General features: G+C 45.2%; 1 protein-coding gene across 10 annotated transcripts; it reads right to left on the minus strand.

Annotated features, from left to right (window-relative positions):
- Window positions 1-1,769: 1,769 nt before the first annotated feature.
- Window positions 1,770-25,868, minus strand: SETD4 (SET domain containing 4). 10 transcript variants are annotated; one of them, XM_031665721.1, is made up of 12 exons: window positions 25,755-25,868; window positions 24,309-24,404; window positions 22,579-22,674; window positions 19,342-19,379; window positions 15,136-15,224; window positions 12,552-12,981; window positions 10,738-10,912; window positions 8,754-8,835; window positions 7,813-7,893; window positions 5,390-5,513; window positions 3,315-3,481; window positions 1,770-3,191 (listed from the first exon to the last, which is right to left on the minus strand). In XM_031665721.1, exons 2-11 carry the CDS (start codon window positions 24,379-24,381, stop codon window positions 3,347-3,349), a joined length of 1,323 nt encoding a protein of 440 aa, XP_031521581.1. In that variant the 5' UTR covers window positions 24,382-24,404; window positions 25,755-25,868; the 3' UTR covers window positions 1,770-3,191; window positions 3,315-3,346. The 10 variants fall into 10 exon arrangements, with proteins under 10 accessions (XP_031521581.1, XP_031521582.1, XP_031521577.1 ...); XM_031665722.1 differs by having other exon boundaries at window positions 24,309-24,417; window positions 25,755-25,859; XM_031665717.1 differs by lacking the exon at window positions 25,755-25,868 and adding an exon at window positions 25,545-25,619.
- Between the last annotated feature and the right edge of the window lie 166 nt (window positions 25,869-26,034).

Genomic DNA, 26,034 nt, shown 5'->3' on the forward strand with positions numbered 1-26,034 from the left:
ACACAAGAAAATAGTGAAAGGTTGTAACATGAAGATGAGAAACGCCCTCTGAAAGGTGAGAGGGATGAGCACAGGAGAGGAATGTGTTGGTGAGGGCAGGCGCTGGTGTGCTGTCGGTGGGACTCAGCATGTCTGGGGGACGCTGGCATGTGTGTGAGGGACACAGGAGTGTTGTGTGGGGGATACTGGCTTGTGTGGGAAATGCTGGCGTGTTGTCTGCAGGGACACTGGTGTGTTGTGTGAGGGGTACTTTGATGTGTGTGTGGAGGTTGCTGCCCTACTGTGGGGGGCTCTGATGTGTGTGTAGGGGTCGCTGTCCTATTGTGGGGGGCACGGATGTGGGGGGGCTCTGATGTGTGGGGGTCGCTGTCCTATTGTGGGGGCGCTGATGCATGGATAGACAGTGGGCCGGGCTGGAGAAAGATGCATTGTTCCTGCTCCTTCTTTCCTCCCTTTTTTTCCCTTTAGTTCCCACAGGGCGTTCTGGACTGTGGGCTGTAAAACAATCCTTTCACAAGGGATTCCTGACAAGGCTGTTCAAATATCAGCCCACAAGTCACGGGTTCTGCTACAGGTTCCCCCTCGGGACAAAACCTGCTGTCCAGCATTTACCTACAGTATGGAAGGCAGCAGCTGACCACCAAGGAGGAGCCAGAATTGCCTCTCTGGACCCCAAGGGCCCCCAAGGGGCACGGCCAGGAGTTTCAGTGAGAAAGCCATTTTCACAGAATTACAGACCTATTTTCTATTTCTATTTCCTCAAACATCACTGCCAGCCTCCAGACTTCACACCCTCCACAGAGGAGGGCCTATTCTATGCTTAGCTGGGAAGAGTATCGAGGAATGCCTCCAATCTCCAATCATCCTCAACCTCTTGCGGTCTGTCCCCTCAGGCCAAGTCAGCAGTTGGAGGTTTACCACCCAAACTCAGAACCTGACACCAACAGGGGTGCGAGTCTTTAGGAGCCTCAGGCACACCCAAAGCACCAGCAAAGAGAAAACCAAGAAAGAAAGATGGCAGGGGGCGTCCGGGAGGGCGGTGGTGATTAGAGAATAAGGAAGAAAACGGCGCCATTGGTTAAACAGCAGTGCAAGCTGCCTCTCCCTAGGTGGGGACAGATGGGCTTGCTGCCCTCAGAATGATTTTACAAGAACAGCTTGCCACTGGAGTCTTGGAGTCCAGAACAAAAGAGCAGCCAAAAGGAAGTGTGTGGAGGCACAGGTTTCTTGCAAAGGGTCTGTGACTTCACATAACTAGCATTGTCTACAGTCTCATACTACTATTCTTCAAATAAATGCAGATCTGCTGTGCTGATGGAGTATTACTCAGCTGTAAATAAATGCAGATCTGCTGTGCTGATGGAGTATTACTCAGTTGTAAACGTTTCTGGGTAGCTGCTTTTTGTCACTGTGTTTTTAATTTTTATTATTATTTTGAGAGACAGGGTCTCACTCAGTTGTTGGCCAGACTGGAGTGCAGTGGCGCGATCCTGGCTCACTGCAACCTCAAACTCCCGGGCTCTAAGCCATCCTCCTGCCTGACCCTTCCGAGTAGCTGCGGCTACAGGCACAGGTCAACCCGCCCGCTCATTTTTTTAATTGTTTTGTTGGGGGGGGGTGGGGGAGGCTCATTATGTCACCCACGCTGTTCCTGGACTCAAGAGATCCTCCCCCCTCAGCCTCCCCTAAAGTGATTACAGGTGTGAGCACTGCACCCACCCATTGTGCATTTTTTCTAATCACTAGATGAGGAAAGCACAATGACCATGTAGGGTCTGCAAAGTTTTTAATGTTCAAGGGGCTGTCCATTTTGAAAGGTGTAAAAGAATTAACATATTTAGGTGCATTCACAGGAAAGAGGAGAAAGAAATTCTGGCACAGCACAGGGGTCAGGAAACTTACGGCCCACCACCTGTCACTGTCAATAGTTTCCCGGGAGCCCAGCCTTGCAAGTGGTTGACATGCTGCTGATAGCTGCTCTGCAGAATCGCTGGGACTAAGGCCACAGGTCCAGAAAGCTTCAAACGGTCACTACCGGGCCCTCCAGAAGAGTCTGCCCACTCTCCATACAGCGTATGATGAAATACACTGCATTATACTGAATATTAAAAAAAAGAAATATACTGCAACTATTGAAAAATAAACACAAACTGTATATACAAACAGGGAAAGATGTTCAAGAAATGAGAAAGTTTTATTTTAAACTCTGCCTGCCTTCTGAGGCCAGCAGGCCCCGTTCATTTGGTTTTGCTGGGCTCCAGTGAGAAAGGAATTTCAGTTCTTGGGAAGAATGAACCCTGGGAGGGTAAACAGGACCCTGGGCAACACTGTCTACGCAGCGTCTCCGGCATGGGCCTGAACAGGACCAGCAGCCCCAGCGTTACTTATGCAGGCAGTCCCGAGGCCACAGGCAGCTGAGAGCTGTGCAGGAAGCGCCACTTTTCCCCACCCAGGGTCTGAGCAGGATCAAAACTCAAGAGTAAGAACAGAGGCCAAACCACCACCGTGGTTTGCAATCAGCTGACCTACACTGAACCCCAGAATCAAGCAGACAGGCCCACCGCGGATGGGCCAGCTCCCCAGGTTGAAAGGCCTGCCCAGGACAGCCACCAGAACAAAGCAGAAAGGGCCGCTGGCTAAGCCAGTCATTCTTCCCAAGTGAATAATTAGACAAGCGCCGCCTTGGGAGGCCAGGAGCATGTTTAGAGGACATTCCCTCCTCTTGGAAGCCCTGTGTCCCCTAGGGGACTCTTCAACGCCCACCTCAGTGCAGTCACACAGGGAACGGCTGGCAGCTGGGCCACCCTGGCGGGAACCCAGGACTACCTCACACTTCCCCACACCCACCGCCCAAAGCCACCCACCGCCAACCTGCCCCTTAACCCAACGGTATCAGAGCATCTTAAAAGCACAACCGCTAGACTCTGAGAGCTGCTGTGTCAGATAAGAAGCAGGCCCCGTGGTGACAGACCACACACGGACGCTCCTGGCTCCCTGGCAGTCCGCCTCTCTCCTCACAGTTCAGCACTTTATTCGGAAGAGCATTAGACGTGCTATCCAGACAGCTTGTCCACCTTCACTCACAGCCTCACAGTCCCAGAACCTGTGCTGCCCCCTGCAGAAATCCTGCACGTCCTGGGGGCGGCCACCGCCCCAGGCCACGATGACGCTCTTCAAATTAACTTCTGTTTCTGTAGGAAAAGCAAAAAGAAAAGGATGACGTTCCTAATTGTTGAGTAGATGCCACTCTCGACTCTAAACTATATAAATTTAGTCCATCAAACCTTAGTCTAAAATGTGTGACTAACACCCACCAGAGGAGGTGACCAAACGCACTTTGGTGAAATCAGGTAAAAGCTGTTTGCAAACTGTGCAGGGTCTTGGCGGATGCCCTGAGAATCTTTAGCTCTTCCGTCCACAAGGATTCCACCAAAGTTAGTTGATTTATTAGGGCCTCTTTTTCATCCTTCATATGCGACACCTGAAAGATATTTTTTAATTATTATTGCAGTTATATATATATATCATAGAATGTACCTTTTTAAGTGTACGGTTTTTTACACTTTTAAGTGTACGGTTTTTAAGTGTACGGTTCAGCAGCATGAAGTATATTCGCACTGTTATAGATCCACCACCACTCTCCAGCTCTGGAACTGTTTCTATCACCCCAAACAGAAACTCTATAACCATTTATCAATAATCCTATTCCCCTCTTCCCCAAACCCCCAGTTACCTCTACTCCACTCTCTGTCTCTATGAACTTGCCTGTTCTAGGAACCTCACAGAAGTGAAATCATACAGTATTTGTCCTTTTGTGTCTGGCTTATTTCATTTCCATAATGTCTTCTACATTAAAATCACTCCTTAAATCCCAGGCATGTTTTCATACGAATGAGCTGATTTCTCATTTAACTAAAACATTTACTAAATAAACGCATCAATGAGAAAAAATGCTTGAAGTCATACAGTAACGTTTACTTTTTACCTTTTTTACTTTTTACCTTTTAATAAAAGGTAAAGGCAAAGATATGGAGTCAACCTAAGTATTCATCAACAGATGAAGAAAGAAAGAAAACGTGGCATATATAGCCAGTGAAGTACATTCAGCCTTATAAAAAAAAAAAAAAGGAAATTTTGTCATTTGTAACAACATGGATGAACCTGGAGGACATGTTGTCACAGGGCAATAAGCCAGCACAGAATGACAAATATTGCATGATCTCACTATATGTGGACTCTAAAATCGTCAAACTCATAGAAGCAGGGAGTCAAATTGTGGTCACCAGAGGCTGAGGGGTTGGAGGGGGATTAGGGAGATGTTGATCAAAAGACACAAAATCTCAGCTGGACAGAGGATTAGTTCAAGAGATCTATTGTACATCGTGATGACTAGTTAGTAACAACATATTATGTACTTGAAAATTGCTAAGAGTAGATTTTAAGTGTTCTCACCACAAAAAAATAAGTATATGTGATCATGCATATGTTAAATATCTTCATTTAGCCATCTACAATGTATACATATTTTAAAACATCATGTGGTACACTATAAATACATATAATTAAAAATAAAGAGGCCAGTTGTGGTGGCTCATGCCTGTAATCCCAGCACTTTGGGAGGCTGAGGTGGGTGGATCACCTGAGGTCAGGAGTTCGAGACCAGCCTGCCCAACATGGTGAAACCCCGTCTCTACTAAAACCACAAAAATTAGCCAGACATGGTGGTGGGCGCCTGTAATCCCAGCTACTCAGGAGGCTGAGGCAGAAGAATCGCCTCAACCCAGGAGACGGAGGTTGCAGTGAGCCGAGATTGTGCCACTGTACTCCAGTCTGGGAGACAAGAGCAAGACCCTGTCTCAAAAATAAAAAGAAAAAATAAAGAAAAAATTGAGAGAAAAAGCATAGGGACAAGGTTAACAGTCAAAAATGGAGGCCGGACACAGTGGTTCAGGCCAGGCGCAGTGGTTCACACTTGTAATCCCAGCACTTTGGGAGGCTGAGGTAGGTGGATCACCTGAGGTCAGGAGTTCGAGACCAGCCTGGCCAACATGGTGAAACCCCATCTGTACTAAAAATACAAACATTAGCTGGGCATGGTGGTGGGCACCTGTAATCCCAGCTACCTGGGAGGCTGAGGCAGGAGAATCGCTTGAACCTGCGAGGTGGAGGTTGCAGTGAGCCAAGATCGTGCCATTGCACTCCAGCCTGGGCAACAAGAGTGAAACTCCATCTCAAAGAAAACAAAAATAGAGGTAATTACATCAACATTTATTTATTTAAGGGACTAAACAATGCTCTTATGAAATGCACTATCCCTAACAACATGTACAAAACAAGGAATTGCTGAATCCAGACCCTTCTTTAAGGATGTCACATTCTGGAAACATACCTTTTGAAGCATAGCATTAGTCTCTTCCATGAAATAATAGCATATTTTCTGGGCTATGTCCAAACTTGTCTTCTCATTCGTATCTGAAATTACTTCCCCAAGAAGTACTTTTTTCCAGCATGTACTAGAACCAAAATGTTCCATGACACAATTTTAGCAGGCTCTCAAAAAGCAGACTTTTCTATTTCAATGCAACACATAAACTCCTTCTCCTATTTCTCCAGGAGCATAATACAACTCTTTCCATAAGCAGACTCCCCAAACCTCCACGCCACTTGTAGCTCCTGTGTGGAAGCCGACCAGGTAATAAGAAAGGAGGAGGAGGAGCTGAGAAGAAAAAGCACGAGGGGTGGGTGCTCTCTGCAGGCAAGGACTGAATGTTATCATCATGACAAGCCTGTGTGACCCATAAGTGAATGAAGTCCTGCCCCCAGCCATGGGAACGAAGCCAGTGACAGAACAAGAGGGCGAGTCCACAGCCGAAAGGCAGAGGACTAAGGAGCAAAGGTGGGAGTTTTCCTTCTCTTCAAGTGACAGTCTGTCCAAAATAGTAGCAAACTGGGACACAATTCACAAAGCCAAATGCTCCACGTCTGGAAGGAGGAATCTACAGCAAGCCTCTATCCCCATGCAAGTCATTCCAAAGCTCTACTGCAAAGGCTCGTAGGAAATGGGGCTCAGTCAGCAGGCAGGGCCCACTCTGGCAGGTCTGCTGTGGCAGGTGCAAGGGAGCCACAGCAGGATGTGGAGCAGAGGTGGCAGCGCCAGACCTAGACACTAGAAAGAACTACCGGGAGAAAAGGATGGAGGACCGGATTCTGAACACCGAGAATCTGGAAGTGGAAGTGGCTTCGAAGGGGAGGAAAGATGGCTGCTGTGGAAGTAAACAGGAGCCCATTAGAATTCAGAACAGCTGGCAAGACACAGCCCGGAATAGTCTCAGAAGGCTTCAGCGTCAGAGATGACAGGTGAAATGAGTTCTCAGGAAAGAAAAAAAAATGATTGTCAGGCATGGTGTTCATGAATAACCATTATCTAATTTAATCTTCACAGTTACCTAGCAAAGAAAGCACGATTATCCCCATGCCAGGGCTCACTCAGGAAAGTTGAAGCACCCACCCTAAGTGACAGACCTAATGAGAGGCAGAAAGAACTGAAAACACGCATCAGCCAGAGCCCACACATGTTTTCTCCACCACCCACTCAGTAAGCAGTAACTCAAATGGAAGAAAAGAGGCCTAAGGAAGACCTCTGGGAAACAGCCAGTTGTTGTATTTAATTTTAGGCTGAAGTGTCCAAAAAGGACTCATACCTTGTTGCCAGAAGGATTTAAAGAAGCTTACATGAATGCACACGAAATTAAAGGTAAGATGAATGAAGGCAGAAAACAAGACAAAGGAAGAAGAGGGGAGAAAAGACAAGACACAGCAGGAACGGGCCAGTGTGAAACCGCACGCCCTAACATTAGGTACATTTGGATGGACCTCAGATTTGCCTCTCAGTTTTCCAGCGAACAAGAAAAAGAAGGAAACATCAGTTAAAGAATTCATAGTATCTGTAAGATAAAAACACTCCATTTGCTAAGAATAAAAACAAAAACTATATTTGGTGTTGAGACCAGGGAGAAATTTTACTCCAAAAGTTCCTAGAGAAAAAGAAGGAAGCAACATCATCTCATCCACAAGAAGAACAGGCATCACGGAAGGGGCACCGACTGCTCCCAGGCACTGTGCCTCATCTCAGTCAGTCCTCCCAACTGCTCAAGGACAGCCTGCACCATCTTCAAGAGGTTCTCCCTGGATATCTAGCAGCAGAAGGTTGAAGGCTGCTCTCCCTGCCAGGGACTCAGGCCGAAGCTGCCCCTGTACTGGGTACAGCACAGCTGGATGTGCCGACAGGTGGCTGCAGGGAGCAGGACTGACAGCAGGCAGGAACATGAGGGAGCCTGGCCAGGATGCAGACCCACACCGGGTGCTCCCCGACCTGCCTCCCCCATGGAAAAGTCCAGCTCTTCAGCCAGGCTTCTGGATCTGCCCCAGGGCAGGACCGACGTTAGGAGCTCGAGCTCTATTTGTCCTGGGCAAAACCTACCTACTCTCAGACTTTCCTCTGAACGGTGCCAATGCCCACACTTTCTAAAGGATTTCAGGTCACCAGGAGGAAAATATGAGTAGAAACAAAAAAATTATCAGAACTATGCATTCTGATTATGATTCTAAAACCAGAATTCCAAAACGGTTAAAACTGAGAAATGAAACATTCACTACATGGGCAAGTTACATAACAAAAAAGCAACTTCAATGTAGGACATTCCTTTTTCCACCCTGGTTGGGTATCTGAATGCAAGCCAAAACACAAACAAACGCTCCAAAGTTATATCTAGCCTGTTGCCTCAGCTTAAGACCAACACATGTGAAACTTACAATTTTTCAGCTTCCAGACATAACAACTTAAGGGCTGTGAGTAGCCTCCAAGATGGTCCATCCCATCCGAATGTCAAATTTCTGAAGCAGAAAAACAAATAATGACAAATCCGTCATTTCAGTATTTCATGACCTCATAGCAAATGACTGAAGAGTCAAACACATTTTTAAAGGGGTTGCTAAATGTCATGTAACCTGCAATCTTGGTCAAAGGACAGGAGAAAATCAGTCTGCAAATACTTAAAAAGAAAACCTAAGTAACAGAAAATTCTCTCCCCATTTTTTTTTTAAAGAGTAAACAGCTCTTTTGCAATAATTTTAGTAAGAAGCTTGAACATGAATGAGGGGCCTGAGGCAGGGCCCATGAGCAGGAGTTCCCAGTAAGAGAAACGCTTAAGAACTGGAACTACCCGGGCATCCCACAGATGGCAGCCATCACTGCCAGGCTGCTCTCACACCATGGCAGGATCATTTCAAACTTAATTTCATCCAGAAAAGAAAATCCAAAAGGGAGAGCCTTGAACCCCGTTTAGCCACTTGGCATGGAATCACCTGGCTACCCACCTACCCCAAGAGCCTGCACCATGGTGCCAGATGCCTGGGCTCTCCTGAGGGCCAGCCTGGCCTTTCCACATGACCACAGGGTAGACAGACTCATCCTGGGCCACCCATCAACACATCCAAGCTCTCTTTTGGTACCGTAATTTAATATTTCTAGCTTGTACCTTATGTCCCTAAAGAAGTTTCTTTCAAGTGTCTTCTACTCCTTATGTCCTCCACATCATCAAGCACAGTTTTACTGCACATAGTAAGTGCTCAATACCTACCCGTCAGCTGACACAGGGTCAAGAGGTGTCTCACCCCCATGGAAAATTTAACCCCAGGTTTTCCATGAACATTTCCTAAAGGAATAATTCTAAGAGGGAAAGAGAAACACTTACTCTATATAGCCATGATCCTTTAGAATAGAAATCTTTTTGTCCATCTGTTTATCTCTTGATGGAAGATATTTAACAAGTATTTCTATATTTAAAAAAAAATCAGACTGTTAGGGCGTAAATGTGGACAAAAGTATGTCTTCATTCCCTTCTCAACTCACCTCCTTTCCCCTTAGCAACCCAGACATGCACAAACAATTCCACCTAATTCAGAAGGAAGTCTACTCTTCGAGTCCAATTCAGTCACATCAGTACTGAGTCCCTGAAAGGCTATCAGAATTCCAAGGCTGGAGGACTAAACACGCATAACCTCAGCTCGTGCTCCCACTAAGTAAATCCACCAAAAACAAGCAGGTCATTAGGACATCAGCATGACTGTTGGAAAATTACAGTCAACAAAAGTAGAGGCCATGCAAAAACATGAGGAAAGGTTTACAATACTGAGCTTTTTCCAAACCAGAATTCAAAGTAGTCTGGATATTAGTGACTGCAACTACAAAAAACTTAAAGTAAATATGCACAAACTAACAAAGCTATTTGGAGAAGCAGGGTAATGAGAGATTTTTCTATTTTACTTTTAAAATGGAAATATAACTAAAATATAATTTTTGCTCAAATTAATTTATTCAACAAATGAATTCTTCTTGGACATCAATATTAAATTTATCAGGATTTTGAAAACATGAAGCCAATCTCAAAGCTGGTTTTCTAGCAGCAAGACCCAGTTTTTGCTTTTCTATTTTTATTTTGAGAAATCACATTATTATTCTGCCTTATAAGATGGAGTAGTAACAGCTTGGCCAAGTTTCTATTTCCAATCAAATCTATATTAAAAATGCATCAAATTATGTATTTAATAAATCTCTTGCCATTTTTTCATGGCCTAGAAAACTGCTTCTCTACTGTTTCACAAAGGGAAAAATCAGTCTTCTATGTACTTTTTTAACACTATATTTGGAATTTTCACATTTTAAGTGTAATGGCTAACTTACTATTTTAAAATAATAAAACTGGGCCAAGTACGGTGGCTCCCGCCTGTAATACCAACACTTTGGGAGGCTGAGGCAGGAGGATCTCTGGAGCCCAGGACTTGAAGACAGCCTGGGCAACATAACAAGCTTGTCTCTATCATATGAAAAAACACAAATTAAAAATAATAATAATAAAACCAGGCCAGGTGCAGTGGCTCACTCCTATAATCCTAGCACTTTGGGAGGCCGAGACAGGTAGATCACTTGAGGCTAGGAGTTCAAGACCAGCCTAACCAACATGGTGAAACCCCACCTCTACTAAAATTACAAAAAGTAGCCAGGCGTGGTAGCGCATGCCTGTAATCCCAACTACTCCCGGAGGCTAGGGCACAAGAATCGCCTGAACCTGGGAGGCGGAGGTTGCAACAAGCAAAGATCACGCCACTGCACTCCAGCCTGAGCAACAGAGTGCGACTCTGACTCAAAAATACAACCAATGATAAAACCAAAAATAATAAAACCAAAAACAAAAGAACATAGATGAAATCAAATGTCATCATGGCATCAACCTCCAGAAAAAAGGACTATAGATTTATCTCTGTGATTAGCACAGTGTCTTACACACAGTAGGTGCTTAATAAATATTTTTTATTCATTGCTCTCTAATTCTATTGTCTTTAGTGCCAGTGACAACATCTCAGTATAAACATTTCCATCCTTTAATACTGTATTTATTTCCTTAGCAGTTTTCCTCTTCTTCTATTCTATATTTTGACCCAATGCAATGAAAACTTCTTAATTCTTCTTATCCTAAATATCAGTCAGAGCTTTGTTGTTTTTACTTCAACACTGAAATTACAGTCAGTAAGAGTAAGGCTAGGCCTACCTAGAAGAAAATTAGTGATGTGTATGTCAGTCTTACGGTTTTGATATTTTTATTAAAACTGAAAATACACATCTCCAACTGGGAAAAAAAATTATACAGTGTTTATGTTAAGAACAAAGTTGATTCCCACCTCTTGAGACATAAACACAAGCATGAGGATTATGGACGGAAACAAATCCATATTCCAGGAACAGCCGCTGATTATCGTGAGGGCCGTAACAGATGAATACCTCTTCATGCTTTCTCCAACGTGAAGTCGTTCTAATTTCATAAGAGTGAGTTTCTTCATTAAATGCTGCTTTTACCTAGAAAGAAAAACTGTTAAAGGTTTTTTTTAAAGTAAGGTGTAAAACTACAAAAACTGATTAAGTTATTATGTAATATTAATGTGAGTCAAGTGCAGCTTTCAAACACCCATCAATAAATGTAACTATGCATAGGGAACATGCCACTTCCGGTTTCATCCACCTCGACTTCACCCTGTTGATGAGGGAGGGAGTCCTGCCCTAGGGCGCTGGGGATGGCCACACCACATCACCTGACACAGCGCAGATGAGATCATCAGCAGTTTATTGGTCACGTCCACTCATAGCCCAGGGAAGGAGGACATGGTGGTGCCAATAAACTTGATCTGTAAAAAGCTAGAGAGTAAACATGTTCAGCTTTGCCAGCCCTATGTGGTCTCTGTCACAAGTTGTATTTTTACAATCCTTTCAAAGTGTAAAAACCACTCTTAGCTCAGGGCTTTCGGGCCACATGCCCACAGGCTGTAGTTTGTGGTGTGGTCTTCCTACAGTAGACTATAAAATCATTAGTTCGGCACATAAATGCACCAAAAGTCCCAATAAAAATAAATCACTGCACTGGGGACAGACGGAGTTCCCATGTCTAGCATCCTATCACACTACACACCCCTGATATTATTTCATCAACATCAACCACAGAAACACTCATCTAATCCCAGGCTCCTTTGCTCCTGATTGTTAAAGATACTTCTTTCTACAAAAGTAACAAGCAGACAGCCCTTGTTCCTGGGCTAAGAAAGCAGAGCGGGAACCTCCCTAAGCTCTGATCTCATGTGGAGAGCACATGAGCTTAGCACGTGGGCTCACAAGGCATGACTGCTCTTCTCACAGTGGAGTGTCATGTAAAGGTGACAGCCAGGACACGGATCCCAGCCATGTCCCTCCACAACACACCCCAAAAGCGTTACAGGTGAGTCGACTGATGGACATTCTCCTGCTCTCCAAGCCAGGCCTCTACCCCTGCATGCCCTGCAAATAACACTCGTTTCCCAAATGAGCCACCTGGGGAAAAGGCTTGGGAGGATGCGATCTGTGACCACCTCCCAAATCGGGTTTCTTTCATTATTTCCCAGAACCCTTTCCCCACAAATACCCATCCATTCAATAAACATTTACTGAACACCTGCTATGTGCCAGGCCCTGCCATGAGCACTGGGGTGACAAAGAGGAACAAGACAAAGACCCCATTCTCAAAGATTTCAGAGCTCAGTGGGAAAAAAATCAAGTCAGTCAGCGATCAGAGCAAAGAGAAAAGCTGTGACAGCTATAACACCAAGTTTAAAAGCGACAGGGCAGGAAAGCAGGCTGGGCTTCAGTCCTGGTCTTGAAGGAGGAACGAGGTAGAAGGAAGGAGGGCTCTGCACCACCTGCTGGGAAAGACCGGACAGGGGATGCAACATGAGGTTCTGTAGGCCTGAAGAGCAAAGTGGAGAAAATGGGCAGAGGCAAGCACTGCAAGAGGGACAGTGGGGTCTGGAAGAACAACAGGAGCCTCCTGACGGCAGGCCATCCCAACAGGGTCACCTGAAGCTGCCGACGCCTCTCCCTGTGGTGTCACTCACCATCTACAGTCACAGGTTCCGGGCAGTGGAAGCTTTCCTATCCAAATAGAATAGCTGCTCCCTTGTCAGCTTCTCACCTGGACATGTGGGCTATGATTCAGCAGGTCCAGGTACGGAGCGAGTGCACAGGTGTCCGGCTCTGCAGAAAGGCATTCCCGCTGCCTGGGCCTCAGGTACACGGCTCTGGTGTTGACGGTGCACCAAGCCCACAGCAGGGCACTGTAGCTGAAGATGCTGTCAACAGCCTCCACAAACAGAGGCTGCAGAGAAGAGAAAAAGTCTCTGGAGGAAGCAAAGAACTCCTGCACATGGGCTCTCTGCTCTTCAGCCTTTGCTTTTAAAGATTTGGGAAGAAGGTTCACCACTTCCGGCTCCAAACAAACAGGGCAGGTATAGGCCTTGGGTAAAATCTCCAGGTAAGGCTTCCAAAGAGATCGGTCCCCAGCATGCTTCTCTGAAACTAAAAAGGTACACAGCGCCAGCAGAGGAGACGGAGGCGGCTTCCACCTTTGAAAATTAAAAGCCGGTTTAAAGGAATTACTTTGATTCAAAATATGAAATAAGCCAAGCAGTTTGTTTTGCTGCCAGAGGGAGTGTGTTCAAACTGTCAACACACTCAGTTTACTTAACAGACTCAAAAGAGTTCCTTCCTTCCTTCCTTAAGGCTCTTCCTCTCCGGGGGAGCACAGCCCCAGTGCCAGTGCTCTGAAAGAGCCATACTTACATGTCAGAAAAACTGACTCACTAGGCCAAGTTCCAGGTTTGTTTGCAAGAGATTCCTCGTTGCAAAAAAACCTCTTTGCTTCCAACTTGGTTCTCCAGTTACAAAGCTTTTGACCTAACTCCATTTGTCTCACCTAAATAAAGATATAAAATATGGTGGGGAAAAAATGGTGGAAAGAACAGAGACCTGCACCATCCGATACAGTAATCACTGGGTACGCAGAGCTATTTAAATTTAACCCTTAATTATTTAGAATTAAATAATATTTAAAATTCAATCCCTCAGTGAGATAAGCTATGTTTTAAGTGCGCACTAGCCATTCAGAGCTAATGGCCACCATACCAGACAATGCAGAAAAAACATCTGTCATTGCTGAAAGCTCTGTTGGAAGGCACCAACCTTAACCAAAATGGAATATGCTCATATACACTTGTGCAGTTCTAACGCTTTTATTCCTAAGTTTACCTGCTCTATTACAAATTATGTATCACAGTATTTTTATTTGTTTTGCACAATTGCCAATAAAAAGATCTCATGTTGCCTGAAGGTATTTAGAAAAAGTTTTCATCAATCCTTCAAGGTCCAGATTCCTATACTGCCATACATTCTACTCAAAATTTCAGAATGATTCAGAAAATGTTTATAATGACAGCATCCTTGCCTCTACACGGGCCTAAAAGACCTATTCACCTTCTTCCAAAAATATGCCAGGGGAAGAAAGTCCAGAACTTACCTAACGGTTAAGAAACAGTATATGCCAGGCACAGTGGCCCTTTGCCTATATCCCAGCACTTTGGGAGGCCGGGGTGGGTGAATCACTTGAGGCCAGGAGTTTGAGAGCAGCTTGGTCAAATGGTGAAACCCCATCTTTAATAGAAATGCAAAAATTAGGCACGGTGGAGCATGCCTGTAATCCCAGCTACTTGGGAGGCTGAGGCATGAGAACTGCTTAAACCCAGAAGGTGGAGGTTGCAGGGAGCTAAGATCGCCACTGCACTCCAGCCTAGGTGACACAGCAAGACCCTGTCTCAAAAAAAAAAAAAAAAAGAAAAAGAAAAAAACAAAAAAGAAAAGAAAGAAAGAAACGGTACCCTCGTAATTTAGAAATCCCTTCCACTGCGGGTCTCTCACTCTGTCTTCAGAGATGCCCCAAAACAAAGGCCCAGCAGAACGTGTGCCAGAAAACAGTTCTCCCACATCAGCCTCCTCTCTTCTATACCCAAATAAAACTAATTCTTTCATAATGTCAACAGCTCTTCAAAGTTCAAGAAAAACTGAAGTACAGTAAGGGTAGAAATAAGAGAGAGTAACTTACATTTGTCAAGAGCTACTATGATGGAAGAGAACAGGCTACTAAGAACCAAAGCACTCAGCTGTGATTTACATATATTATCCCATTTAATTTTTATTTCTTAGTAAGTGATAGATGGTGGTATCACACCCACACTCCAGGAAGCCTATTAAAAACCTTAAAAATGCCATTTACAGTGAATTAAGAACAAACTTTCCGGCTGGGCACGGTGGCTCACACCTGTAATCCCAGCACTTTGGGAGCCCGAGGCAGGAGGATCACAAGGTCAGAAGTTCAAGACCAGCCTGGCCAAGATGGTGAAACCCTAACTCTACTAAAAATACAAAAAAAAAAAAAAATTAGCCAGGCATGGTGGCGGATCAGGATCAAAGTCGGGATCATTTTCGATCGTTTTCGATTTTCTTTGCGGCAAACGTTGGGCAAGCAGCCGACCGACGGCAGGGAGGGGGAGGAGGGAGGGAAAGAGGAGGACAAACTTTCTAGAACAGTGGCATACATCAACAGGTATTTATCTGCTCTAAAAGGGACTGGGTATTAATGAATTATGTCTCAAGAGACATATTCGCCAATGACAGACTTTAAGGAGAAGCACTTGCACCAGGTAAGCATGTGTGTGGTCACTTACTGAGTAATGTATGCCCCTAAGTAGCTTCGAATCACTGTGTCCGCGGTGAGCAGGCAACTCTCAGGCAACGAAATAATCATCTGTCCCTCCTGGCCAAAAGGAAAGCAAAGTTGAAGATGCCTATGCTTTGGGAAGAACCCAGGAGTATGAGTCTGAAAAAGTCTTTGATCCCACAGTCACCTACCAAGAACCCACTATAACTCAACCAAAAGCCACTAATGGAGTCGCTCCCAACTCTGCGAGTCAGCAGATGCACATAAGGCTGCTCCAATGCCAGGTCCCCCCCAACAAAAATGAAAGCATTGACAGGCAGTCAACCCTTCACCAGAATGAGTGGTGGAAACATGTTGACAATTCAAATTATACTGTTTCTTCACTTTTTTTTTTGAGATGGAGTTTTGCTCGTCTCCCAGGCTAGAATGCAATGGCACGATCTCAGCTCACTGCAACCTCCACTTCCCAGGTTCAAGCGATTCTCCTGCCTCAGCCTCCTGAGCAGCTGGGACTACAGGCGCCTGCCATCATGCCCAGCTAATTTTTGTATTTTTAGTACAGACAGGGTTTCACCTGTTTCTGCACTTTCTTATGCCAGGAAATAGTGCTACCAATAGCAAACAAACAGAAACTGTGGGGAAAAGAAAGAGAGATCAGACTGTTACTCTGTCTACGTAGAAAAAGGAAGACATAAGAAACTCCATTTTGATCTGTACAAAGAAAAATCATTCTGCTTTGAGATGCTGTTAATCTGTAACTTTAGGCCCAACCCTGTGCTCACAGAAACATGTGCTGTATTGAATCAAGGTTTAAGGGATTTAAGGCTATGCAGGATGTGACTTGTTAACAATATGTTTGCAGACAGTATGCTTGGTAAAAGTCATCGCCATTCTCCATTCTCTATTAACCAGGGGCACGATGCACTGCGGAAAGCCGCAGGGACCTCTGCCCAAGAAAGTCTGGGTATTGTCCAAGGTTTCCCCCCACTGAGACAGCCTGACATATGGCCTCGTGGGAAGGAAAAGACCTTATCGTCCCCCAGCCCAACACCTGTAAAGGGTCTGTGCTAAGAAGGATTAGTAAAAGAGGAAGGCCTGTTTCCCGCAAGTCCCTGGGAACAGAATGTCTCGGTGTAAATCCAACTATTCGCTCTATTCTGAGATAGGAGAAAACCACCCTGTGGTTGGAGGAGAGATATGCTGGCAGCAATACTACTCTGTCACTCTTTCCTATACTGAGATGCTTGGGTAAAGAGAACAAATCTAGCCTATGTACACATCCGGACACAGTACCTTCCCTTCAACTTATTTACGATGCAGATTCCTTTACTCACATGTTTTCCTACTGATCTTCTCCCCACCATCACCCTGTTCACCCTGTTCTCCTGCCCCACTCCCCTTGCCAAGATAATGAAAATAGTCATCAATAAATACGGAGGACACCCGGAGACCGGCGCTGGTGCAGGTCCTCGCATGCTGAGTGTGCCGGTCCCCTGGGCCCACTGTTCTTTCTCTATACTTTGTCTCTGTGTCTTATTTCTTTTCTCAGTCTCTCATCCCTCCTGATGAGAAATACCCACAGGTGTAGAGGGGCAGCCCCCTTCAGAAACTACCCCCAAAAAATTGTATTCAGTGAAATCCAAGTGGCTAGGCAATGGTCTGCTCTCTACATAACCCACGCCTAGGAGCTAAAGAAAGGCCAGCATGCCCAACGTAGTAAGGATCGAATTCTACCACTTGCAAGAGTATCGTTCTCAGTGTCTCCCACTGAGATAGAACCACAGAAGAAAAATTCGATGTAAAGTAATAGAAAACAGTTTAAATAAACACAACATGATGAAGCCAGATGTGAGATTCTCCTTTAATTCTAACTGGCATCTAAGTTGGTTAAAAATCTCAGCCAAGCCCGGGCATGGTGGCTCATGCCTGTAATCCCAGAACTTTGGGAGGCTTAGGCGGGTGGATTGCTTGAGGCCAGGAGTTCAAGACCAGCCTGACCAACATGATGAAACCCCATCTCTACTAAAAGTACAAAAATTAGCCGACCGTGGTGGCAGGCGCCTGTAATCCCAGCTACTCCGGAGGCTGAGGCAGGAGAATCAGTTGAACTCAGGAGGCAGAGATGGCAGTGAGCGGAGATTGCGCCACTGCACTCTGGCCTGGGTGACAGAACGTGACTCCTTCTCAAAAAAGAAAGAAAAAAAAAAATCTCAGCCAAAAAATCTTCTGGGATCAATTTCTGGTTTCCTCATCTGTAAAGCAAGATTAAGCTGGATGATCACCATGGTCACTTCCCATTCCAACATCCTATGATCTTATGGTTAGAAAATATTTGGGTAAATCTCTTTATCATCAAAATGCAAACTGTACACTTTGCTGTGCATTTCACTATATGTAAAATATGTCTCAAATTTCAAAAACTTTTGATAAAACAACCACATTTGAATGTACATGTGAAACAACTGCCAATTATTTCATGACCTAAACAAAGACTACCTGTAGTTACTGCTGCATACATGACATTTCTCATCCCCAAATTCTGCTACAGAATAAAGTCAATTACACTTTCCTCCAAAAATAAAAATACTGCACGACAATATGAAAGTACTTAATACTACTGAACTTCAAAATGGTTAAGATGTTAAGTTTTACGTTACATATATTTTACCACAATTAAAAAAATTTAAATGACGAAAACATTAACACAGCATAATAGAATTACAACATCAAAACATACCATTCTTTATATATTGGACTTCTTGTGTTTGTGATTTTCACCTGTTTAGGAAACATAACCTGAATTCCCTTGCTGACTGTGTTTGCATTTTAAAGAAATTATATTTTCCTTTAATATTTTAAAAATTTATCTTTTTAGCACAACATTTTTAACAATTAAAATTACCTTTGGACCAGGCATAGTGGCTCATGCTTGTAATCCCAACACTTTGGGAGGCCGAGGCGGGCAGATCTTGAGGTCAGGAGTTCAAGACTAGCCTGGCCAACACGGTGAAACCCTGTCTCTACTAAAAACACAAAAAAATTAGCTAGGCTTGATGGCACACGCCTGTAATCTCAGCTATTCAGGAGGCTCAGGCAAGAGAATTGCTTGAACCCAGGAGACGGAGGTTGCAGGGAGCCAAGGTCATGCCACTGCACTCCAGCCTGGGCGACAGAGCAAGACTCTGTCTCAAAAAAACAAAAATTACTTTTTATCTACTAACAAAACAAAACAAGATACCATTCCTTAGACTAAACGTATGTACACATCTGAGTATGAGTTTTAAATAAAGAATTTTTTAAAGGACAATTTTTAAATAAAGGAAGAAATTAATTTCTAGCTTTACAGAAAATCGTGCATTAGAGATCTTTAAAACAGGATCAGAAGAACGAAAAGAAACCTTGGAGGTCATCATTTACTTCCTCATTTTGTAGAGGAGGAAACTGAAGGCAAGGGTATGAGGGGGTCTCGGGTTGGGGCCCCCAGGCAGCTGAAGGCAACTCTGGCCCAAACCTGAGGCCTCATCCTCCCTTAGCTCTGGTTTCTACCTGCTGCACCACAACTGCCTCACAAACAGCAGCAGCTGCCTCAGCACACTTTAAACGTGATCTGACATGTAATGTGTTGTGGCAGAGATTGCTAGTTGCCTATCCCAACACGCCTTCTCACCCCGTCCTCACTAACAGAATCCTACTTAGAGGGCACGTGGCTGGAGAAAGGCCAGCACAGCTCTCCTCCCTTGCAGCTGGCTAGGGCTGTGTACCTGATCACCGGTCAAGGACAGAGGGACTGGAATTTCCTTAAAGGGAGGAAGCCTGCCCTTCCTCACCCCCTTGCTCTCTCCTGCTGCCCAAGTTCCAAGACCTGCACCCTGACCTGAGGGTGCAGTTCCCTTAAGGACATGAGAGAGCTGGAAGGAGTTGGGGCCTCCACGGACCATGGGACTGCCCCACCAGCTCGGGTCAGCCTACTTCAAGCTTGTTTCTATGAGTGAGAAAAAAATAAATTTCCATGCTGCTTAAGCACCTCAACTTTGGGCTTGTCTTTCATTGCAACAAACTTAATCCTAGTTGATAGAACCATATTCAAACATATCTATTAGGTAAGTAAGAAATGACTGTATGTCTGAAATTTTTTTAATCCACTTCATTTGAACCACAAAAACAAAGCAGCAAAATCTACACTGGGTTTCAAGGATCAAAGGAAAATTCTCACCTGCAAGGATGTTTGGCTCATCAGCCCTCTTCCTGTACCTAGGAAAGCAAAGACACAAAGAGTAAATCCTACTACACCTTCGAGGCCCTAGACATATCATTATGAAAAAAAAAAAAAATGTGAACTTCAAAATTACACAAGGCTGAAGCTGGATGTGTCTCAGTCTTTGATTCCAAGGAGAAACAGGGAGTCAGAAAGCTATTCCAGAAAATGTCTTGACCTCCAGTGAGTTATAATCCTTGAAGGGCAAAGTCAGCTTCAGAGGTGAGACCTAAAGACCACCGTGGACTTGATACAGACCTACTCCTGGCCTCTTGCAGAAAGCTTTGGCTGGACTCTCTCCCCTGGGGCCTACTGGCCAATAAGGTGCTATTCCCAATGCCCAGCCAACCTCTGAGGCTAGAGCCCCAGGCCACTTATCCCCATTACCAGACTCCGCTCTCCGGAGGAAAAACCTTGAGACCCCTTTGATTGGCTGGCTGGCCAGTAAACCCCACTTAAGTCCCCACAAAGCCTGCAGACATCCTCCCCTCTCTGATCAGGTAACCCATGAGATGGGCTCTCCATGACCTGGTGAGCTCAGCTGGGTAGGTCAGCTCCAGCGGGTGCCTGTGAGCCAAGGCTCCAGCTGGAGCACAGTCACCACAGTAACCTCAGCAGCTGCATTAATACCCCACCAGCTTCCAGAAGTTTCTCCCTCCATGCCTAAGCTTCTGCTCCTGGAGCAGTCAGACGAACATTGAAAGGATGCTCAGATGACAGCTTTTCTGGCAGGCATAGGTATTACATGATCATAAGAGGCCTAGAGCATTAACGTCTCCAATTCATCATTCCTCACCTTTCCTCTCTTAGCTGGGAGGGAAAATAATTCAGCCAAGTCAATGCAGGACTACTGGGAGCTCCTGGCTCACAGTGGGAACTCCTGCCTCAAGTCTTCATCAGTTTCCCGCAACTTGGATTTGATGCTCCTGGTTCATGGTGGGAATTCCTGCCTCAAGTCTTCCATCAGTTTCCTGGCAGGTTGGATTTGATGCTCCCGGTTCATGGTGGGAATTCCTGCCTCAAGTCCTCTATGGGTTTCCCAGCAAGTTGGATTTGATGAGTCCCAATTCATCTCCCCTCCCAGGAGGATACTGTCTGCTCACACAGCTGGTTCTAGTGCTGATAGCGTATTTCGTTGATTTCGTGTACCGCATTGTGGAGTTAATCACCCCTGTGCGCCAGAACTCCTCCTAGAATCAATTACTAACGGGAAGATTTTCTTCTGCGTGGTTATCCTTCCAAAACCTTACGTGCTAATCTAAGTGGAAATTCTCTCCAAACATACATGTGAACAAAAGCTGGCCTATGGAATACATCTAGAAGAGCCTTTACCTATATTTACATGATAGTGTTTAATATCAAAAAACACATAGTAATCTACACTTACTTTCATTTTCATATTGCATATATTAGGCAAAGTAGAAGTGGCCATTAGGAGCTCGTAAGAGTAAAGCTTATTACAAATGTCTCAAAGCCTCAAAATTTCCACTATCATCAATCTACATGGGAGGCCCTGACCTGGCTAGCGCTTTTGGTGGTGAAAGGAAATGCTGGGGTCAGTTTCCAAGGCAGAAAAGAAGAGTCAGTCTAAAGATGGAATCCTGCTTAGGAGATTTCCTATGCCCCTCCACAAACTAAGATGAATTCCCCAGAGTTCATACATTTTGACTGAAGCCCAAAAATGTTACCTCCTATCATACACTGATTAGGAGCTAAAAACTATATGAAGCACTTACAGAAGGTTCCTTGTCCCCAGAACTGTAAGCACTGGGCTCAGGTCACTGCCAAGCCACTGTGCTTTTGCACCTGCATCGCCTGAAATCTGGGGCTGGGGCCAGGGCAAGTTGTTCTCACTTTTAAAAATAGGAACTCTTTACTGCTCCAAATTACAAACAGATGACCTATTCTCAGGTATTCCATCTAAACCATCTGCTGATTCCTGCTTGATGATTTTAAACCCATCCTTCTTAGGGCAAATGACACCTGAGATGTGGGCAGGCCTTAGACACGGCAAGTCTACCTCTGACACTACTGACTCTCTTGATCATCTGGGGAAGAACTCTGTTCAGTATAATCTAAGAGTGTGGCTTTTACTGACCATCTTTGACACAGAAAAACAGAAAGGCAACCATTATGTTAGAGGCTGACAATATGGTTCATGACCATCAACTAGAAGGGGCCCTAAGAGAAAATGGCTCAAATCAAGCATTTTCGTTCAAAGTCATGATGTGTAACTGACTCATGGAAAACAACTTTACACACATCACCTCACTCAGCAAGGGGCACAAGTGGGAAATCATTTGCCTTGGTGTGGGGTATATGAGGAAGTTAATTTGCTCAAAGTTCAATTACCTAACGGGTACTTGAGTAATAATTCTGATGGACAATGGAAGCATTGTGTGGCATATGCCTTAACTTTTCTGTAAGGTGCAGCCTGCCCTGTGATGTAGAACTTTGGGGCCCTAATTGCACCACTATCTCTGTGCTGCAGCAGACTCCAAATCCTTGTAAAGAGCATCTTGGTCCTCCCTGTGGTTATCTCCTGCCCACCTGTGGGAAGAGTGGAGTGGCCATGTATGCAGGCACACACCCAGAGCAAGCTGCCCAACTTCTGTGAGAGAATGTTCCAGAAGAAAGTGGTTTTTGGTTTTTGTTAGTTTTTTGAGACAAGGTCTCACTCTATCGCCCAAGCTGGAGTGCAGGGGCACGATCATGGCTCTCTGCAGCCTCAACCTCCCAGGCTCAAGCAATCCTCCCGCCTAAGCCTCTAGAGTAGCTGGGACTACAGGGCACACCACCGCGCCTGGCTAACTTTTGGACTTTTAGTAGAGATAGGATTTCGTCATTTTGGCCAGGATGGTCTCAAACCCCCAAGCTCAAGTGATCTGCCTGCCTCAGCCTCCCAAAGTGCTGGGATTACAGACATGAGCCACTGCGCCTGGCAAAATGTTAACCTAACCTCCCTAATAAGCACAAGTTTCAGAAGAGAATGTCATTCTACCTCAGCTCAGTGCTGAAGCCTACAGCTCTGCAATTAACTGGCCACACAGAGGGGGGTCCTCCTCCAACCCAAGGGGAGCACATGCAAACCAGCTGAGGGACAGTATCTGCTGAGGTCCACTTGCAAGAGTGGCCCCTGCTGTCTACCTGGCTCTCGCGTGGGAAAGGGCAGGACAGCTGAAGGCTAGATCTTACCTGGAAAACAAGCAGGCACTAAGTGTGAATCTTGAAACTTCCTAGCTTTCAGCCACTTCCTTAGCTCTATAAATTCAGACTTGTGGCTCTCATTCACTATCAGGCAAGGAGAGAACAAATGGTGATTAAAACCACTATATAATCAGATTACCATTTTTAAAAGAACATGTCTGATGAAATGTGTCAGACAGACTTGCACAATAGTAAGAACTGGTGTATCTAAACATAGAAAAGGTACAATAAAAACACAGTATTGGCCAGGCACAGTGGCTCCCATCTGTATTCCCAGCATTTGGGAGACGAAGGCGGGAGGGTTGCTTGAGGCCAGGAGTTTGAGACCAGCCTGGCCAACATAGAAAGACCCCACCTCTTAAGAAAAAAAAAATACGGTATTGTAATCTAATAGGACCACCACTGTACATGTGATCCATCAACCAAAACATCCTTATGCAACATATGACTATATTCATTCAATGTAATCCTAATCAAAATTCAAGCAGGCTTTCGTACAGGAATTAACAAGCTGATCCCAAAACTCATATGGAAATGCGAAAAGCCTCGAATAGCCACGATGTCTTTGAAAGATTGATTTTAAAACTTATTCTAAAGCTACAGTAATCAAATTACTGTGATATTGTCAAGACAGACAAATAGGTCAATGGAACAGGACAGAAAACTGGAAGAGGCCCACATGTAAATGAACAACTGATTTCTGACAAAGTGTGAAGGCAAATCAGTGGAAAAAGGTAGTTTTTCAATAAATGATGATCCAACAACTGGATCTCCGTAAGAGAAAAAAAAAGTGAACTTATCCATATCTTGTACCATATTCAGTTGGATTTACATAGGACTTTCCAGATGGCCACTTTTATATTGAACAAGATACAGTATCTTCTTCAGACAAGGTTACCCCGAATTTGAAGTGATAAATTTACATCCAAACACTGATATCCTACAGGTGGCTGAAGGTCAAGACCAGAAAAAGAAACTTGGGAGTCACCCCCAGAGAAGACAGTTGAAACAATGAGTTAGATATCTTCACATTCCCACCAGGATCTAAAAGAATACAATGGCACCATTAAAAAGAGTGTTATTTAAGAAATATTCTCTTTGGGTTGGGCACAGTGACTCATGCCTGTAATCCCAGTGCTTTGGGAGGCCGAGGCAGGAGGACCACTTGAGCCCAGGAGTTCAAGACTGGCCTGGGCAACATAGTGAGACCCTGTTGCTAAAACTAATTTAAAAAAAACATTAGCCGGATGGAGTGGCATGTACCTGTAGTCCGAGGTACTTGGGAGGCTGAAGCAGGAGGGAGGCTAAGGCAGGAGATCACTTGAGCCTGGCAGTTCAAGGCTGTAGAGAGCCATGATCACGCCACTGCACTCCAATCTGGGTAACAGACTGTACCTTGTCTCCAAAAAAAAAAGAAAAGAAAAAAGAAAGATTCTCTTTGAACACTGTGTGCCTTTGAGAAAAGCTATGTGTTAGGCCGAGCATGGTGGCTCATGCCTGTAGTCCCAGCAACTTGGGAGGCTGAGGCAAGAGAATCACTTGAACCTGGGAAGTGGAGGTTACAGTGAGCCAAGATCACGCCACTGCACTCCAGCGTGGGCAACAGAGCAAGAATCCGTCTCAGAAAAAAAAGAAAGAAAGAAAAGCTACGTATGAACAAACAAGCAATCACAAAAGGATTTCTTTTTTCATCACTGTCACTAAAACAAAAACTGTACCTCCTCTTGGTTCAGAACTTCTGCAGAGTTTTCGTCTTCTGATCCGGCTTGTTCTCCCTTTTCCTTTCCACATGCTAAAACTGTAGTTTCTTCTTTCTGAAACACAATTCTCTTTTTTCAAAAAGGATAAAACTGTAATTTCTGTGGAAATGCTCAATCTAAAATAAAAAACATTTCTTTTACTTTCCAGTTATATGATAATCACTGTTCTTTGTACCTTTAAGTATACAAATGTATATTTTGGTAAACTGTTTCTCTCAAGTGTTTTTGTAAATGAAAGGTTTATACTGTAAGCTAAATCATGATCCCTACAGTTACAGAATTCCCATTATTATCAGTCCCTCTAAAACAGTTTTATCTTGCAGACCTAGTGACTACAGCTTAATCTACTAAAAATACAAAAAATAGCTGGGCGTGGTGGCACACGCCTGTAATCCCAGCTACTTGGGAGGCTGAGGCAGGAGAATCGCCTGAACCCGGGAGGTGGAGGTTGCAGTGAGCTGAGATCGCGCTACTGCACTCCAGCCTGGGCGACAGAGCGAGGCTCCGTCTCAAAAAATAAATGCAAAAATAAAAATAAAAATAAAAACAAAATAAGGGCCGGGCATGGTGGCTCATGCCTGTAAACCCAGCACTTTGGGAGCCCGAGGCGGGCTGAGGTCAGGAGTTCGAGCCCAGCCTGGCAAACATGGTGAAACCCCGTCTCTACTAAAAATACAAAAATTAGCCGGGACTGGTGGCAGGCACCTGTAATACCAGCTACTCGGGAGGCTGAGGCAGGAGAATCGCTTGAACTCAGGAGGCGGAGGTTGCAGCCAGACGAGATCACGCCACTGCACTCCAGCCTGGGCGACAGAGCGAGACTCTGTTACAGAAAAAAATAAATAAATAAAAATAAAATAAATCTACTTCTAAAATATACGGGGATAGAAATGAGTAAGAGACAAGAACTCCAGGCGGTATTAATAGCGCACTTGGGCAGTATAAGGTTCATTATTTGACCTAACGAAAGTCGGCTAGTCCAGCTCCAGAGGCAAGCGCGGCTGGTTCGGTCCGGGTCCCAGCGCTCAGTCCAGAGACCGCGCCGGAAAGTGTTTCCAAGACTCCCGGGCACCGCGCGAGCTGTCCACCCGCACCCTGCTGAGGACCACGAGGACACCGGCGACCGCCACAGACACAGGCACCCCACAGTCCTGAAACTCTAGCCGTGAGGCCGCCCTACGGTCCCACACACACCGCTCCCGCCGCCACAGTACAGCCAGGCGGGCATCGGACCCCAGGCCTCAGGCCTCTTAGCGTTACGCAGGGCGCCGGAGCAATACGCGCTATGTGAACGACTCCACACGATGAGAGGTTACTACAGCGCACACGATAACGTCCGCCCTGGAGGAGACCTGCGACCTGAACTCAGTTCTTTTTACGCTGATGAATGAAAGACTAACTCACCCGCGAGACTTTGCTCCCGTTACCCGGGCAACTGGAGGCCCGACCCGGAAGTCCTACCAGCTCAGCTAGGCGCCAGCGGCCGTTTCCAAGATGGCGGCTGCAGTGGGCGGGCCCAAGGCACGTGGAAACGCCAAACGGCCCCAAGTGAACAAAAGTTAAAGGAACGGGCCAAAGCTGCAGAGAGAGAGGCTGAAGGTCGTCGCGCCCGCCTGGTGTCCTTAAGCAATCCAAGTCCTCAGTCTCCCGGGTCGGCCCCTTCCGCCACGGGCGGCAGCTTCCG

The sequence above is a fragment of the Papio anubis genome, chromosome 4 (assembly GCF_008728515.1).
Source record: "Papio anubis isolate 15944 chromosome 4, Panubis1.0, whole genome shotgun sequence".
In the NCBI taxonomy this organism is placed as follows: Eukaryota; Metazoa; Chordata; class Mammalia; order Primates; family Cercopithecidae; genus Papio; species Papio anubis.